The sequence below is a fragment of the Leishmania mexicana genome, chromosome 21 (assembly GCF_000234665.1).
Source record: "Leishmania mexicana MHOM/GT/2001/U1103 complete genome, chromosome 21".
NCBI classification, from domain to species: Eukaryota; Euglenozoa; class Kinetoplastea; order Trypanosomatida; family Trypanosomatidae; genus Leishmania; species Leishmania mexicana.
This window is the reverse complement of record NC_018325.1, coordinates 16,271-31,021: the sequence shown is the minus strand read 5'-3', so window position 1 is coordinate 31,021 and position 14,751 is coordinate 16,271. Positions and strand designations below refer to the sequence as shown.

General features: G+C 58.0%; 6 protein-coding genes across 6 annotated transcripts; all 6 read right to left on the bottom strand.

Moving 5' to 3' along the window:
- Nucleotides 1-164: 164 nt before the first annotated feature.
- Nucleotides 165-5,045, bottom strand: LMXM_21_0120 (putative calpain; the record flags this gene model as incomplete). Its single annotated transcript, XM_003875202.1, has 1 exon — nucleotides 165-5,045. One exon carries the CDS (start codon nucleotides 5,043-5,045, stop codon nucleotides 165-167), a length of 4,881 nt encoding a protein of 1,626 aa, XP_003875251.1.
- A 685-nt stretch (nucleotides 5,046-5,730) lies between these two features.
- Nucleotides 5,731-6,312, bottom strand: LMXM_21_0110 (conserved hypothetical protein; the record flags this gene model as incomplete). Its single annotated transcript, XM_003875201.1, has 1 exon — nucleotides 5,731-6,312. One exon carries the CDS (start codon nucleotides 6,310-6,312, stop codon nucleotides 5,731-5,733), a length of 582 nt encoding a protein of 193 aa, XP_003875250.1.
- An 831-nt stretch (nucleotides 6,313-7,143) lies between these two features.
- LMXM_21_0100 (conserved hypothetical protein) lies at nucleotides 7,144-7,599 on the bottom strand (the record flags this gene model as incomplete). The annotated part of the gene is made up of 1 exon (XM_003875200.1): nucleotides 7,144-7,599. One exon carries the CDS (start codon nucleotides 7,597-7,599, stop codon nucleotides 7,144-7,146), a length of 456 nt encoding a protein of 151 aa, XP_003875249.1.
- Nucleotides 7,600-8,526: 927 nt separating this feature from the next.
- On the bottom strand, nucleotides 8,527-9,078 carry LMXM_21_0090 (conserved hypothetical protein; the record flags this gene model as incomplete). The annotated part of the gene is made up of 1 exon (XM_003875199.1): nucleotides 8,527-9,078. One exon carries the CDS (start codon nucleotides 9,076-9,078, stop codon nucleotides 8,527-8,529), a length of 552 nt encoding a protein of 183 aa, XP_003875248.1.
- Nucleotides 9,079-11,145: 2,067 nt separating this feature from the next.
- On the bottom strand, nucleotides 11,146-12,519 carry LMXM_21_0080 (conserved hypothetical protein; the record flags this gene model as incomplete). Its single annotated transcript, XM_003875198.1, has 1 exon — nucleotides 11,146-12,519. The coding sequence occupies one exon, from the start codon at nucleotides 12,517-12,519 to the stop codon at nucleotides 11,146-11,148; it is 1,374 nt and encodes a 457-aa protein (XP_003875247.1).
- Nucleotides 12,520-13,408: 889 nt separating this feature from the next.
- Nucleotides 13,409-14,266, bottom strand: LMXM_21_0070 (conserved hypothetical protein; the record flags this gene model as incomplete). The annotated part of the gene is made up of 1 exon (XM_003875197.1): nucleotides 13,409-14,266. The coding sequence occupies one exon, from the start codon at nucleotides 14,264-14,266 to the stop codon at nucleotides 13,409-13,411; it is 858 nt and encodes a 285-aa protein (XP_003875246.1).
- Between the last annotated feature and the right edge of the window lie 485 nt (nucleotides 14,267-14,751).

Below are 14,751 nucleotides of genomic sequence, written 5' to 3'. Positions count from 1 at the left end.
CGAAGCGGGGACACGGGAAGGGAGAGGCAGCATCGTAGCGCCCAGGTACCAACACGCTCACCTCACTTGCTTTACCCACAGCGCATACCACCCCGCCCGCACGTCCCTGTGTGCTTTCTCTTCGGATGCTGGCGCCGCACACGCTTCGCCATAGAAAGTTGGCGCTAGACGTACGGCAGCCGCGGCTTCTCGGCCTCAAAGAGGTCAATGGGGTGATCGGCAAAGACGAAGAGTTTGAAGTCCCCGTCGTGCTGCGGTTCGCTGGTGCACGGCACGAGGAGGTACGGCTGATCAGGCAGCAGCTCCGTTACCAGGTACGCCTCCACCGCGGTTCCCGCATTCACACTTGCCACCTCTGAAAGGTCCTTGTCGTACTTGACGATACTCAGTTCGATGGCGGTGCATCGCTCCTTGAACTCTATCGGAGGTGGCAGAAACGCCTTCTTCTGACCGTACCGCCGCACCTTGGGGTGCTCGCGGTCGCGGGGGTACTGCACGAGGAGGACGACAACTTTGGTACTTCGAATTACCGAGAGGCCGTAGAAGGGGTTGTTGATCCAGTTCGCGAAGTGGGTGCGGCTTCCGCCGGCGGTGGTACCAAGCTCCCAACTTCCTTCCTCCCACAACACCTTCGTCCACTCCACTACTGGTTGCACCTCCACAGTGGCTGCCGAGTAGACGCTCAGCTCCACCTCGGCCTCCTTGTACGGTTGGTCTGCGTGGACCAACAGCACCAGCGCGTCTCGCCCGGCAGGGAGGTTCACCTCCGTGGCCAAAGTAGCCTCTCCGCCAGCCTTTTCCGATGACCGCGCGACGATGTCCGCCTCTGCGTAAGCGAGGAGGCGGCGATAGCCGCCGCTCACGGTGCTGCCGGACCGCATCAGCACCACGCCCACCTTCACGCGTGGGTCGGCGGAGCGGAGGCGTCGAGCAGATATGAAAAGACGGCCCTCGCGCTCCACGGGGAACGTGAGGGCCATCTGAGTGTTGAAGCGCCACGACGGAAATGCGAGACTGCCGCCGGCATTGCCTTTCTCAGCGCTGATCGACACGTTCTGCCGCACCCTATGCCAGTCAAGTCGCGGGTCAATCGGTCGAAGCTGCACTGAACGATTGGCAGTCACCTCCACGCTAAAGTCCTCGGCTCCGTCGGAGGAGTACGGGACCACCACATATGGCATTCCACGCCGTTCCCTCATGCCAGCCAGACGCACCACGCACATCGGCACCGCCTCTACCGCTTCTGCAGCGGCGCTCGCCACCACTGTGGCGGGTTCAAAGGTAAGGAAGCTGCTACACCGCTGCGTGCTGTGAACAGTGAAGCCGCGCACGCCAGATGTCGGATGAGCCGTGCGCAGCGTTATTGTCACCTCCATCGCATCCACGGGAGAGAGAAAGAACTGCGGGTTGTTGCGCCAGAGCGGCGAGTCAGGAGTGCCAGCGTTTGAGTCCCATTGCCCTGCCACGGTGGTGGTGGCGTTGGGGGTGACGTGCGCGATGCGCACCGTAGCGGGGCCGCTGCAGCTCGCGGAGATGCAGTAGAGCGTGTCGGGGTCGCAAGTGTGTTCGCGGAACGGCATGACAGTGATGCGCTGCGTGCAAAGCTCATCAGCGGTGAGTTGTAGCGTGCAGTAGGCGTCCCGCTGCCGGTTAGGGGTGACGAGCTGCAACAGCTGCTTGTCTGCAATGCGGCAGACGCGCCGGGAGTTGTCTTCCGTCGCCAGCACAGCAAAGCCAATCGCCGTTTTGAACGTGGCAGTGGTGTGCTTGTCGCGCGTGATATCGAGGCGAGGATCGCGGCGGTGCACTCCAACATGCACCTCGATTGGCGCCGTGACCGCCGCCGTTTCAGATGTTCGCGTCACCGTGAGTGCGTACTGTGGATTACGCAGTGAAAGGTCGGCATCGTCGGGGTCGTTGGCGGTGGACTCGGCGAAGCTGCCGGAGATGGTGGCCGTGTGCGCGCACACCTCTGTCACGAGTAAGTGCGTGAAGTAGTAGAGCACCTCGTCAAAGTGCATCCACATGGCGTCCTCGTCAGGACGGTACTGGAGTACCTCAAGCAGCGTCTCCGTCCATAGCGAACTCTTCTCCGCCCACTTCCCCCGCCACGTCGTGTCGGCGTCATTGCGAGAGTCGAAATTGCGGACCTTCACCACTCGCTGCTGCTCTACAAAGCGGGCGTCCATGACACCGTAGAGACGATCTGGCAGAAGACCGACACGCGAGCGTTCCCGTGCGCCGGTGCTGCGACTGCTCAACATCAAAGTGCAGAGCACGGAGTGGCTTACACCAGCCTTGAGCTGGCGCCAAAGCGCCTCCCGCTCTTTCTCCGGCAGTTCGGAGCCGTCTGCGGGCCTCACTCGCATCGTGGAGCAGTAGCCTCCCGACACGTCCATAAGCCCCTGCTGCAGCAGCTCCAGTAGCGACTGCTGTGGGGACACCTTCAGCTCCATAGCCTCATAGCACCGATGGAGCTTCGCGTACGCCTTTTCGGCCAACGGAAAGAGCGCGTCGTCGGCAGCGGCGCCGTGGCCATACACCAGCGCGCCTAGGTTATCCACGAGCAGGTAGTCGTCCACCGTCACACCGACCCACTTGTTCTGCTTGTAGAAGGCAAACTGCGCAAACCCGGCCTCCCTGAAGTAGTCCACAAAGACACGAGATAGCCATCCTGGCTTGGCCGCCACCGAGTTCAGCAGTGAGGCGAACCAGTGGCGGGAGCCGTAGGGCGAGGGCGGGCTCATGAACGTCGTGTCGCCTCCACGCGCGTGGAGCGAGACCTTCAGCTCCGGCGCGCGCCTCCACTGCGTCACCGCCGGAAAGCTTAGCGGCGGGGCACCAGCCGGGTCCAGAAACAGAGACGATGTGCCGCGCGGAAACTCGCGGTCGACAAACGGCAGGTCAGTCGTGTAGAGCTTGCCCAATATTGCCCGTCTCTCCTCACGGAGGGCGGGCATGTCGGCGCCACCGCGACACGCCTGCTGCTCTGCGTTTTGCTGTGCCGCGCGCCGCCCGTTTTCGGCGGAGTAGGCGGCCAACTGTGCCTCTCGCTGTCGTACGGCGAGCGACTGTGTTGCCCCGCAGACGACAAAGGAAGAAGAGGAGAAGAGCTCCAAAGTGTAGGCGCCCGTCTCAGCGGCGTGGCGGAGCATTGGTACGACGAAGACGGGCTGCTGAATATCGGTGGCTGTCGCCATCGCTGACTTTTCCGACAGCGCCGAGACAGCCAACTCAGGGTACGACGGCGGGCTACAGCTCAGCACGGCGACGCAGACTTCTCGCTTCGAGCTGCGGTGGCGTTGACGCAACTCCTCCAGCTCTGCCTTCCTTTCCATCGCTGCTGGTGTTTCTTTGGCGGCTGCAGTAGCCACCTTCTCCTCCGAACTCTGCGCCGCCGTCGTTGCTTCCGCAGCGTGCACCTCAACGCATGCCACGAGAGACTTCGCGGCATCCTCGACGCACACCTCCGTGGCAGGGTTGTTCTTCCACGACGGATACAGCTGACGACACCCACCACAGCAGTCGGCATCCCACTGGCCAGCCAGGGTGCGATAGCGCCACCCGTGCGGGAACACCGACCTCGTGAAGTCGACTGACACCGAGCTGAAAACAGTGATGCTGTACGTCCCCGTCTGCCTCGCCTCTACCGTACTCGGGACAACGAACACGTCCAGCTCTGCAACAGGCATGCTGAACTGCAGCGAAATAAAGGTCTTCCGCTGATGCGAGTGGGACGCGCGCACGACTTCCGGGGTACATAGCAGCGGCGGAGCAGTCGCGTTGTGGACGTCGTAGCTGACGACGTCCAACCCAATTGCCCGACTATCGTTCTCGTACGGATCAGTCTCCTTCATGAGCAGTATGTGCACCGTGGCCATGAAGGACGGCGGCGACGGCTGCCCCGGAGCAGCGGCGGCGTTCGCGCACGTGAGGTGGTACATGTCGTTGCGCCGCCAGGAAGGGCAGTCCGGACCTCCGCCGGCGTTGTCGTTCGTCCAGGCCGCTTCCACCGTTCGCGTGCACCAGTCGTACCGCGTATTGAGCCGCTCTACCGTGATCCAGCCCTCCTCCTGTGCAGTGTGGTCGTTGCGAAGGGTGGCGATCAGCGTAAAGTCCACGGCGCGGCCCACGTTAAAGGAGAAGGGCATCACAACGTACGACTCATCCATGCGAAGGTGGGCCTCCATAGCGCACCGCTGATCTTCGATGGAGCTTTCCACGACAAGGGTATCAGCGAGGATTTCCACAACGCGGTGCACGCCGTCGTGACGCATCAGCAGCATTCCTACCTGATTAGCGGCCTCGGCATGGGCGCACTCCAGCACAAACGACACGCGCGACGGGCGAGAGACCTTCACGCTGTACTGCGGGTTCCTCCACCACGTCGCGTAGTGGATGTAGCCGCCGGACTCTGCAGTCGATATATGGTCGGAGAGGCGCGCTTGAAAGGATAGACGCGCACGGGGTACGTAGCTCTTCAGATAGGAGTCGTGTTCCTCCTCCTTGCGGCGGCGCTGCGCCCGCACCGCCTTGCTCTTTTCCAGCGCCCGTGCAATAGCCTGCACCGAAGCCGCCGTCAAGTTGTTGCCCTCTACAGACACGTGTTCAATGGACGCGTTTTCCGCCAGCAGCTGCAGCAGCGCGTCGACGTGGCCGTCATGCAACCCGTCGTTGCACAGGCGCACTGTCCGCATGCACGGGTGGAGGGCAAGACAGTACGCCAGGTGCTCCACATGCTCTAGCTCCATCATGTTGTTGCTCAAATCCAACGTGTGCACGGTCTTGGTGTTTTTGACGAGGTCCAAGACAGGAACGAGGCCGCGCGAGCCCAAGTAGTTCGCCGAGACATCCACCACCTCGAGCGGGTTGCTGGCTGTGTTGTCGAGGTAGCGCTTCACCGCGCTATTGGGGTGGCATGCAGAGCGCCGACAGTAGTATATATAGAGCTCAGCATTCGACGGCATTGCTGCGAGCGGTTCGTTCTCTGTGTGCGTGTGTGTGCATGTATGTGGGTATGTGTATGGCGACTGTGTTGTGCCCATACACACCCGCCCTAGGCAGGAACGGGAGAGAGGCAAGCTTCAGGAGGCTGCACGTGAATGTATGCCTCGCTTGATCACTTCGGGTGCCGTCGAAATGGAGCTGGGTGTGTTTGTGTGTGCCGGCGCTGTGACTACGCCACGATCAAAAAGTCGAAAGTGCGCGTTGGCTGGGCTCGACACGCGTGAGGTGCTGTGGCAGACAGACAGAGCGGAAGGAATAGAGGGAGGGGTGAGCGAGAGGCGGGGGCGGAGGAGGGAGAGCGATAGAGGGTCCTGTTGAGGCTACAAAGCACGTGCCACGTAAAGGAGAACAAGGAGGGGGCGCGGCTGTGACTGTTTAACCATCAGTTGGACACCTTCCTTCCCTGCACAGCTGCTGTTGTTGGGTGCGCCTCTGGCCTCGTGTGCTTCAGGTGTGTGCGTGCGTGGTGTGGGTGAGTGGGAGGGGGGCGAGAGCGCTAGCTAGTGTGCCTATGCTTTCGCTTCGTTATTCGCGTGTTAGTGTCCAGGCGGATGGGGGGATGGTAACACGGTACGTGGCACTGCCGACGTGGTCATAACTGTGTCGCCGGTACCGCATAGAGACAGACAGGCATGATAAGAGGTGAGAGGAGAAAAAGCGGTATTCACAAGCGCGCGTCGGTGCGGCAGATGCGTGGGCTCGCCGGCACCGCTTCCATCGTTACTACTCGATTGCGCGCTCTTGCTGCACCACGGCCTTCTTCTCTTCGGTGCACCGCTTCTTCTCCAGGCGACGCGCTTTTCTGTCACGGTAGATCTCGCCAAAGTCCGACCAGTAAAAGATAGGGGCGTTGTCACCGTACACCATCATCTTGCGATAGTGGTGGAGACTACCAAAGGACAAATACATGATGCCAAGGAGAGGGTAGTACCACGAGACGCGCCGCAACCACAACATGGTGAGGCCAACACCTACACTCACCCCGTACCCGAACAGATGACCTAGAAGCGGCGTGGGAGCAGCAGTGATAACGCTGGCAATGGAGAAGTACATACCGCTGATAGCGCAGAACGGAATGGCAAGCAGCGATGGAGCACGGATGCCGTTGTACGACATGGTAAGGTGCTTGCGGAGCATGAGCTCCTCTGGGAAGCGCTGTGTCAGCACCATCACCAAGGCACTGCCCAGGCCCATGTAGAACGAAGGCTGAGCGAAGACAGTCGTCGTCACAGTCCGCTTGTCGAGCGTGCTCTGGAAGACGCGTACCTCTTCGCGTCCGGATAGCGAACGGGGGCTCTCCATCATCGCGGCAACGGACCAGTGACACCACGCTAGAAGGAAAGGGAGAATGGAGCGCGTGCGCGCAGGTGTGTAGGTAGTTCCGCAACGAGCAAAAGCCTTCGACTCTGCAGCAGTGGGTTCGAGTTGCTGCACACGCACGCTTGAGGAAGAACAGGGCACTGCAGTGAATGAGGTATATATATATATATACGTCTGTGTGTGAGCCGAGGTGAGGGAGAGGAAGGTGGTTTGAGGACGGAGAAACAGGGGGGGTGCGGAGAGGAAGGGAAACGCACAGCAGCGCGGTGTGTACCTTCCGTGCGCTTCACTTCGACAGGCCAGCGATTGTCAGGGAAGAGCTCCAAGACAACCGCGAAAAGTGAGACGGAGGGGGACGGAATCTTCTGCATTGGCGCCGGTGTGGAGAACAAAGCTGCTTGGGAGAGGGACATGGGGAGTGGGTATGGTCCTCCGCAGAGCTTGAGACGGAGAGACACACCATAGCACTCTTCAGCAACGAACAGATCACGCCCCATTTGGGCAACCCTATGTGCACCAATATATCCTATTTCAACGCCCATGTTTACTTCCACAATAGAAACAACAACAGAGTCCAGCGCTTCCTTCTCGAGAATCTCTCTCTCCCACTCTCATGCTTCTTGACCTCCATTTACACCTACACACGCGAAAAGGAGGGGGGGACGTCGCAGAGGCTGAGGATACGCGAAGAGGGAGGGGTGCACACAGGGAGAGAGGAGACAAAAAGCAGGGGACGCACCCAACCTGACGGCCACCGGTAGAGAGTGCGCCAATGCCAAACAAAAAACACGACAAACATATGTGAACAGCCGCACCTCAGAAGACGCGAAACTCAAAGTCGCGTTTTTTGGGAGGCGCGAGGGCGGCGCCGTACTTTCGGTCGCTAGAACGCTCCCATTCCTTCAGCGAGGAGGCGTGACCGATGTCTATGTTGGTCGCTCGCAGACGCATCGGTTGCACGCGCTTGTTCGAGCGGTCCTTCATACGAAGGCGCGACATATACAGGCGCTGGTACTGCGGCTCGATGGGGCGCCAGTAGTAGCGCATGTCCTTCACATCTATTTGCCGGCCAATGCGACGGCGGCGCATCTTTCCCCCGAGCGCCACCCAGACACGCGAGAAGGGAGGTCCCATTTCCTTGAACCGCATCTGCCATACCTGCATGCGGTGCTGCGCGAAGTATTCCTGTGGCTTGAGCACTACGCGACGCGCCTGGCGCGTGATCTCCTCGCATCCCGCCTTGGGGAAGCAAATCAAGCTAATACGAAACATGGCACCGAACGAAGCAAAAAAGGGGAGAGACAGAGCGTTGGTCTACTGCTGCCGTAACACGCGGTGTGGCGGCTGAGAGGACGCTTGCAACTGCGGCGTCAGCAGTAGCAGCTGCTGCTGCAGTGCTGCTTCGAAAAGCAGGAGAGACGAGACTTGGGGCTGCTCTGTACAGCGGCGCCACTACCCTCCAGGCAAAGCAGAAAAACAGCAAACAACAGCACAGCGACGAGAGTGAGCGATGGCCGAGAGGGGGGAAGACGGGAGAGAAGAGAGCGCCATGGTGGCAGTGTACAAAAGCGCCAGCCAGCCGCAGACAAGTAGTGAGCGCGTCGAAGGCGGCACTTCCCGCAGTGAGGAGGAGTTGGAGCCACTTTACTGTGGCCGTGCAGTAGGGAGTTTGTCGCAGTTCTTGTCGCACTGAGCTTCCTCTATTGGGGAGTGGGAAAAGAGGCCTGTGAGGACCAGCCTTGCTCCTCCTCGAATCTCGAGTGACTCTTGTTATCGTTTCCCTCCTTGATTGTAGTAAATGGTCGACGCAGTGCGCAAGGGAGAGGTGAGGAGGCGCGCACCGACACACACACACAATGCAGAGAGGGCCTTGAAGAAGAGGGTGGGCGGAGGCACACGCACAGCCAAGCCCTCAGCCCCTGTACTCGATGCCCCTCGAGAGGAGCAGCAGTGGTAACAACACAAAACGCGCACGCATCTAGCGACATCTACGGTAAGAGGAGACATCTGCGCACAGGGGGAGTTCGCCACCAGACACTCTGACGAACAGCCATTGAAGTGTGAAGGCGGAAGAGGGTGAGGGGGGGGGGGCAAGAGACCGTGCACGCGACAATCGGGAGAAAAAAGGGATGAGACCGCCCCAGTCTAAAGGCGAAGCTGCATCCTTCGTTAAGGGATGCGTGGCATGCGTTCTCCCTCTCAAATGCGGTAGGCGCGTGATGAGCTTCGTGCAAGCTGAGCAGCGGGGACGGCTGATTGACTGGGGGCCGCGTTGCCGTACCGGATTTGCAGCATCTTGCTCAGTTTCCACGAGTAGGCCACCCAGGTGACGAGGAAGCCGATGATGAAGCACAAAAGAGTGAGGAACAAAGAAATAGCCTGGAGCAATTCTGTCCAGCCAAACGTGGTGACCAGCCACAGCTCCAGCCACGCCATTGGGAAGTCATGAGCGAGAAAGGAAATGATTATGCCCAGGCACAGCGCATTACGCCGCGACACGGGCGACATCTCATTGCCGTGTGCATAAGGCCAGTAGATGAGCGGCGCACTCACTCCCACAAAGATCGAAGTACCTAAGCAGCTGAAGGCAATGTACGCGTTGGAGCCATACACACCGTAGTATTCCCGTAACGGCAGCAGGTACAGGATGTAGCACATGATGCTCACGAGGTCGGTTATAATGAACAGGAAAATGATCATCAGATGGGCGCGCGGCCTGGCAGTTTTCCAGTTGCCGTACTTGACATCCATATCTCTACGCTCCTGAAAGGGAGAAAGGCTCTATGAAAATGTGTGTGCGTGTGTGCAAGTGTTTCAAGGGGATGGAGGCAGCGCAGTCGCCCAGTTGCCGATCCAGCGACAAGAGAGAAAGGAGTGTATGCCAGCCGCTCTCGCCACGAGGCGCCCTTTGCCCCTCACGACTATCCTTTCCTTGCGCCCAAAAGACGAGAGAAACCCAGATGTGCGTAAAGCGTTGGCAGAAGCAGAAGATAGCGATGGAGGGCAATGTGGAGGGGGGAGGGGAGGGTAGCTTAGTTCGGAGTAGGCGGTGATGAAAGGGCAGCACAAGCCGTACTGGTGACAGTCTAACAATGGAGTGTGAGATACATGTGCGCATTGTATCATTGAAAGAGTAGCAGGAGAGGGGAAGGGCGACAGCTACAGTCACTGAGTGCCGTCCGGAGGAAGTGCTCCGTTCACAGAGAACCTTCGTTGTCGCAAGGTGCGGCCGTGGAGTTGGAGAGGCGGGAGTCTCAAACGGTGTACAAGGAAGGGCTGTGACAGCCTGTGAAACCCGCTTACTGTCCACTGCGCACTGTGCGCCTGTTCACCCTGTGCGAGGATGAGGCGGGGAGAGGGAGCATTCATTGATAGAGGAGCAAGCGATCCGAAGGCGCGCAGAAGAAATAGCAACAAAAAGAGAGCAGACTGCAGACTCGCACATCTGCATATCAGCCTGATACAATGCATGCAGACGGCGTGGGTAGAGGCACCAGAACGCACAAAGGTCTCGCGTCATATATCATACTGGACTACTACAGTCTCGCCCACACCGCTTCCTTTTGTTTCCTATTTTTTTCGCACTATTCTGCCACCCACTCTACTGGCACTGGACGTCCTCTCTTATCCACCTATGACATGGATCAAACAACAGAGAAAGTACACATGAAGGAGACGAGCGGGCACGAGGCCTGAAAAAGAACACAGCATTCATTGACACCTCTACCTCAGCACATACCCACACGCATTCATTGGAGTATCAGCGGCAAACGTGCTGACGGCTTGTAACGTTTCGTAGGGAGTGAAAGTCCATGGTGAAGACGACGACATCCTCATGGTTTGAGCATTTTTTCCTTACCCACCACCTTCCAGACGTATCGAGCAGCACGGAAGCTGCTCACTACGAGGGCAGATACCATGTACTGTGGAAAAAGGGGAGGGCAGCATGAGGATAAAACGCACACCCCAAAAGCGTGCGACACAGCAACGAAGCCTGCGCCACATACAGGGAAGAGGAACGTGCCACAGCCACACACACACACGCACATCTTCACCGTTGACAGCCAACACTAAAGCAAATCGTAGAATGCCATGAGCGCCGCACCCACATGAGCCACCAGCAGCAGAAAGTAAAAAGAGACGCATCACTCTGGGAAAGGAAAAACAAGACAAAAACATCCTAACGCATCATACTCCCTCACTCGCCACCGCATGCGTGTGTCTGTGCTGTGGAGAGGGGTCCTTCTTTTACCCTCTTGCATACCACACACACACACACATACACAGAGACAGACATGCACGCACAAAAACATTGCATTGGCATCTCTCTAAGTTGGAGAGAGCGGAGTCCGTTGGTCGGTGGAGACAAGATGATAATATATAGATAATGCAAACACGCTTATACACACATAATCACGAAAGCAGCGAAAAAAAGACACGTGAAAGATAAGAGTCGACAGCCCACCGCTATGAGTGCATGTTGTATATATATGTGTGTGTGTGTGGAGATGGACGCGAATGGGTGTGCTGCCTTTCCATTTGTCGCCTCTTCGGCGGCACACGGCACGACTACACAAGTATGTGCGTCCGAAGATTGCCTGCGCACACGCGCCCCGCTTCGCGACCCCGTACAGAGAGGGAGAGAGACATGCACTTCTAGTATCACCTAGAAATCACTGTATCCTTCGAGAAAGACAAGCCAGCAACGACACCGATATACCCCCGAGACGGGAGAGACGAATACGAAGAGGTCGAGAAGTGAAATCGATGACGAGAGCGGAGCGCGAATCAGTAGCTCTTTTCCCCTCCTTATTTCCTCTAACAGTCTTCCTCGGCGTTCTGGAGTAGGTAGGCATGGTAGGAACGGTTGTAGCGCTGCTTCACGGCGGCCGTCAGTGCCACGGCGACTGTCATGCCAAACGAGTACGCCACGCTCATTGACTGGCCGGTGAAGAAGCGGGAGACAACCTGGTAAAACACGAGGGCGCCAACGTTCTCCATGACAGAGATACAAATGCCACTAACGCCTTCCTCCACGGGAAACGAAATCTCTGCTACCAGCTCGTAGAAGAGCGGCGCCGCGGCGCCATTCCAGAAGCCGCAGAGCGCCGTGGAAAAGACGATGAACGACTGACCCAGGTTCCACAGAGAGTAGCTCTTGTCGTTCGGCGTGCAGGCTATGAAGATGAGGTTGCACAGCATGTTCATGGTGATGCAGATGAAGATGACGTACTTCATTTGACGCGAGAAATACAGGTCCACCACATAAGAGGAGGCGATACCTCCCGCCACGTAGGCGATCATGCCGAAGAAGCTCATGATGCCGATGAACTCCTCCGAGTAGAACTTGGAGTAGGTGTCAGCGAAGAGCGAGATCCATGCTGAGAAGCCGCCGCTCAGCCACGCGTACACAACCAGCAGGCACACGCACGACGGAATGGACCAGAGCGAGCGCAGCTGCGTCACCAACGATATGTGCTCCTTGGAGTGAACCACAACATCCCCATCGCTCTTTGACTCTGACGCGGCGTTGTGCTGCAGCGTAGTCTGCTCCTTCGTCTCCAAGCATATCTCCGCCGACTCCGGCTCCTGCGGCATGATCACCCAGGCTAGACTCAGACCAATGGCAGCCATCAGCAGCTCGTAGACGGTCACAGCCGAAAAAGACAGCTTCTTCGTTAGCGTGGGGATAAAGATGTAGCACAGCGAGTTACCCACACTGTTGAATAGCACCGCGGCTGCGGTGGCACGCGTGCGCTCCTCCGGCTCGAACCACGTGGCTGACAGCGCCGAAACAGCGCCTGTGGCGACTGGAGAGCCGACACCACTGAAGATCTGGCCAATGTTGAGCATGACCAGACCAAATGTGGACTTGTGCGCAAAGGCGCCAACGAGCTTGAAAGCAGCGCCCGCAACCTCAGCAGCAGTGCCGATGCGCACAGCGAGACGCAGCCCGTCATACCTCGTCACCAGCTTCATGATAGGAATGAACATACAGAGGAAGACAAGTGGCTGCCACGAGGACAGCAGCTGCAGCGACCGGCTCGTCATTCCATGCACATTTGTCTTCAGCCAATCGGCGACAGGCTCGAACATGAGCCACGCAAACCCGTTGTTCATGGTGAAGATGATAAAGATAAACAACACCTGGTGCTTCTTCTCAAAGCGAGCAAAGAAGTCTGTAATCGTCATTTTTTGGGGATGTGTTCAGTGTGGCTTCTTGTTAGACCTCTGGTGCGCTGTGCTGCCGGTTACACGGTGGTCTGTGTGTGGTGGTGGTGATGGTAAGAGCCCTCGTGTATGAGTATGTGCTGAATCGCTTCAGGGAATGGAAAATGCGAGGGGGAAAAAAGGTGCACGCCAGCTGCTGCAGCAGTGAAGAGAGCGAGTGATACTTGTGATATGTTGTAGTTGTATGTAGGCCGTGTGTTTAATAGTCACACACACACACACGTACGCACATGCGCACATACACGCAGGAGCGAGTGGGACAAAGGGGGTGCGGCAGGCGAAAACGACACGAATCCAAGCGATAGAGAGCAATCAAGGGGAGATGGGAAAAAGGAGAGGGTGACCACACCGCCGAAGGAGGTGGTGCCCGCTGTGTGGCGGTAGAGCCATATCTGCGCTCATACACGCTCTGGAAACCACCTTCACAGCACAATGATAGCCCACAAGACAGACTGAACATGCCGTCAAAATCAAAGAGATAACGGGGACGTTTTTCCGCGGAAAATGAGCGGCAGGGTGTGAACGTAGTGGTGAGGGATGAAAACCGACATGCGCGTGTGCTGTCGCAGTGCTGGACGGCTATCGTGAGAACAGGGAAGAAAAAAAGCACTCACCGTGAGAGCAGCCTCTTTATAAGCAGAACTTGCAGGTGAGGGTGATGGGGGCGGAGGGCTGTGCGCACGGAGAAGCCGAGCATGCCTTCCACACTTGTGCTGTTTCCGATTGAGAGGCTCGCAGTGCTTGAGAGGGAGCGCTGCGTGCCTTACCTCCACGGCGGAAAAAAAAAAGAAGAGCTGTCCGGTCGCGCGACGAAAGGGGGGGGGGGAGATGCGGCAGCTTAAAATCCTCTTCACAGTGTCAAGGTACGCTGGCGTGCCGGTGCCGCGCGTGTGATTTGCAGGAGTCTTTTCAGCGCCCTTGCCAGCCGTCCCCACGCAAAGCGAAGCAGAACTGCCAGGAGGAGAAAGACAAGAATGCGGATGGCATCATGCCTCCAGTTTGCCATTCCGGAGGACGATGGGGCGACTGCACCTCCTCGACGCACCTCAGTCGAGGTGCCCCACTGTGTCCCTTGTTGCTTGTATGGGGCGAGTGCAGACGACATCGTCGAGGCGGCGGCTGTAGACACAAAAGGCACAGCCACCACACTTTCCACCTCGCGGTGCCGCGCTGCCTCTTGCCAGCACGTGGCCTCGTACTTTTGTAGCTCCCCTCGAGTGAAAGGGGTCAGAATAGCATCCATCGCCTGCGTGTTGTACGCTGCGAAGACGTGCTTGTGCCCGGACTGTGCGGCGCACTCGATCTGGAGAAGCACAGCCGCACGAAAATGGAGGTGAAACGTTTTCTGTGCGTTGTCCGTCGAAAGTATGTGGCGAAAGCGCCGTCGGAAGGAATCTGCCTGCTCGTCTGCCGCAGCTGCTAGCGCTAACCAGTCCGTTATGAAAGCTAAAAGGTACTCATCTGCAGCGGATGGGTCTAGTTTCTGGAGACAGTGTCCGCCGCTGAGCGCGATTTCTACAGGCAGCACGCCGTCGAATGCGTCACGGATGTGCGTAAGAAAGGTGACCACTCTTTCATGGGGTGCTGCACCTGTGCCGTAGAGCTTTGATAGCGTAGTCATGCCTTTGGACTGCGTGATTGTCCTTGTAGGATTGAAAAGTCGAAGGCAGCGGGAGGTGGCGTCAACGCACTTTGCGGTGGACTCCATCAGCCCTGTCCATGGTGAGAAGCCATCGTGGGGCAGGGTTGCATTCTCGTCGTGCTTTCTTGCCGCCGCGGCGAAGGCAAGAAGCGTGCTCAGTTCGTCCTCCAGCCTCTGGTGCGCCACGTACACGAGGCGGAGTCGGCCCTCACGTGGCTCGCTGATGCCACCACCGGTTTTCTGAGTCACTGTGCTCACCGTCATCCACCACTGCCGGCAAGAGAGAGGGCCGTATTACGAGTAGCGTAAAACTGCGCGATGGCCGGCGTGGTTGAAAACAAAAGTGAGAAATGCAACAAAAGACAGAAAGAGAGAGAGAGGGTAACATCAACAGATGCGTTGCTGCCCAAATACAGGTACGCGCATATGCCAGCATGTAGGCTCGACTTGTAGCCCTGAAAGAAAACACCGGAGTATCATGGACGCGCGGCCTCCCTTCCTCCTTTTCATGGCAGATTGCTGGCATTGGTATGGCCATGCGTCTACGATCA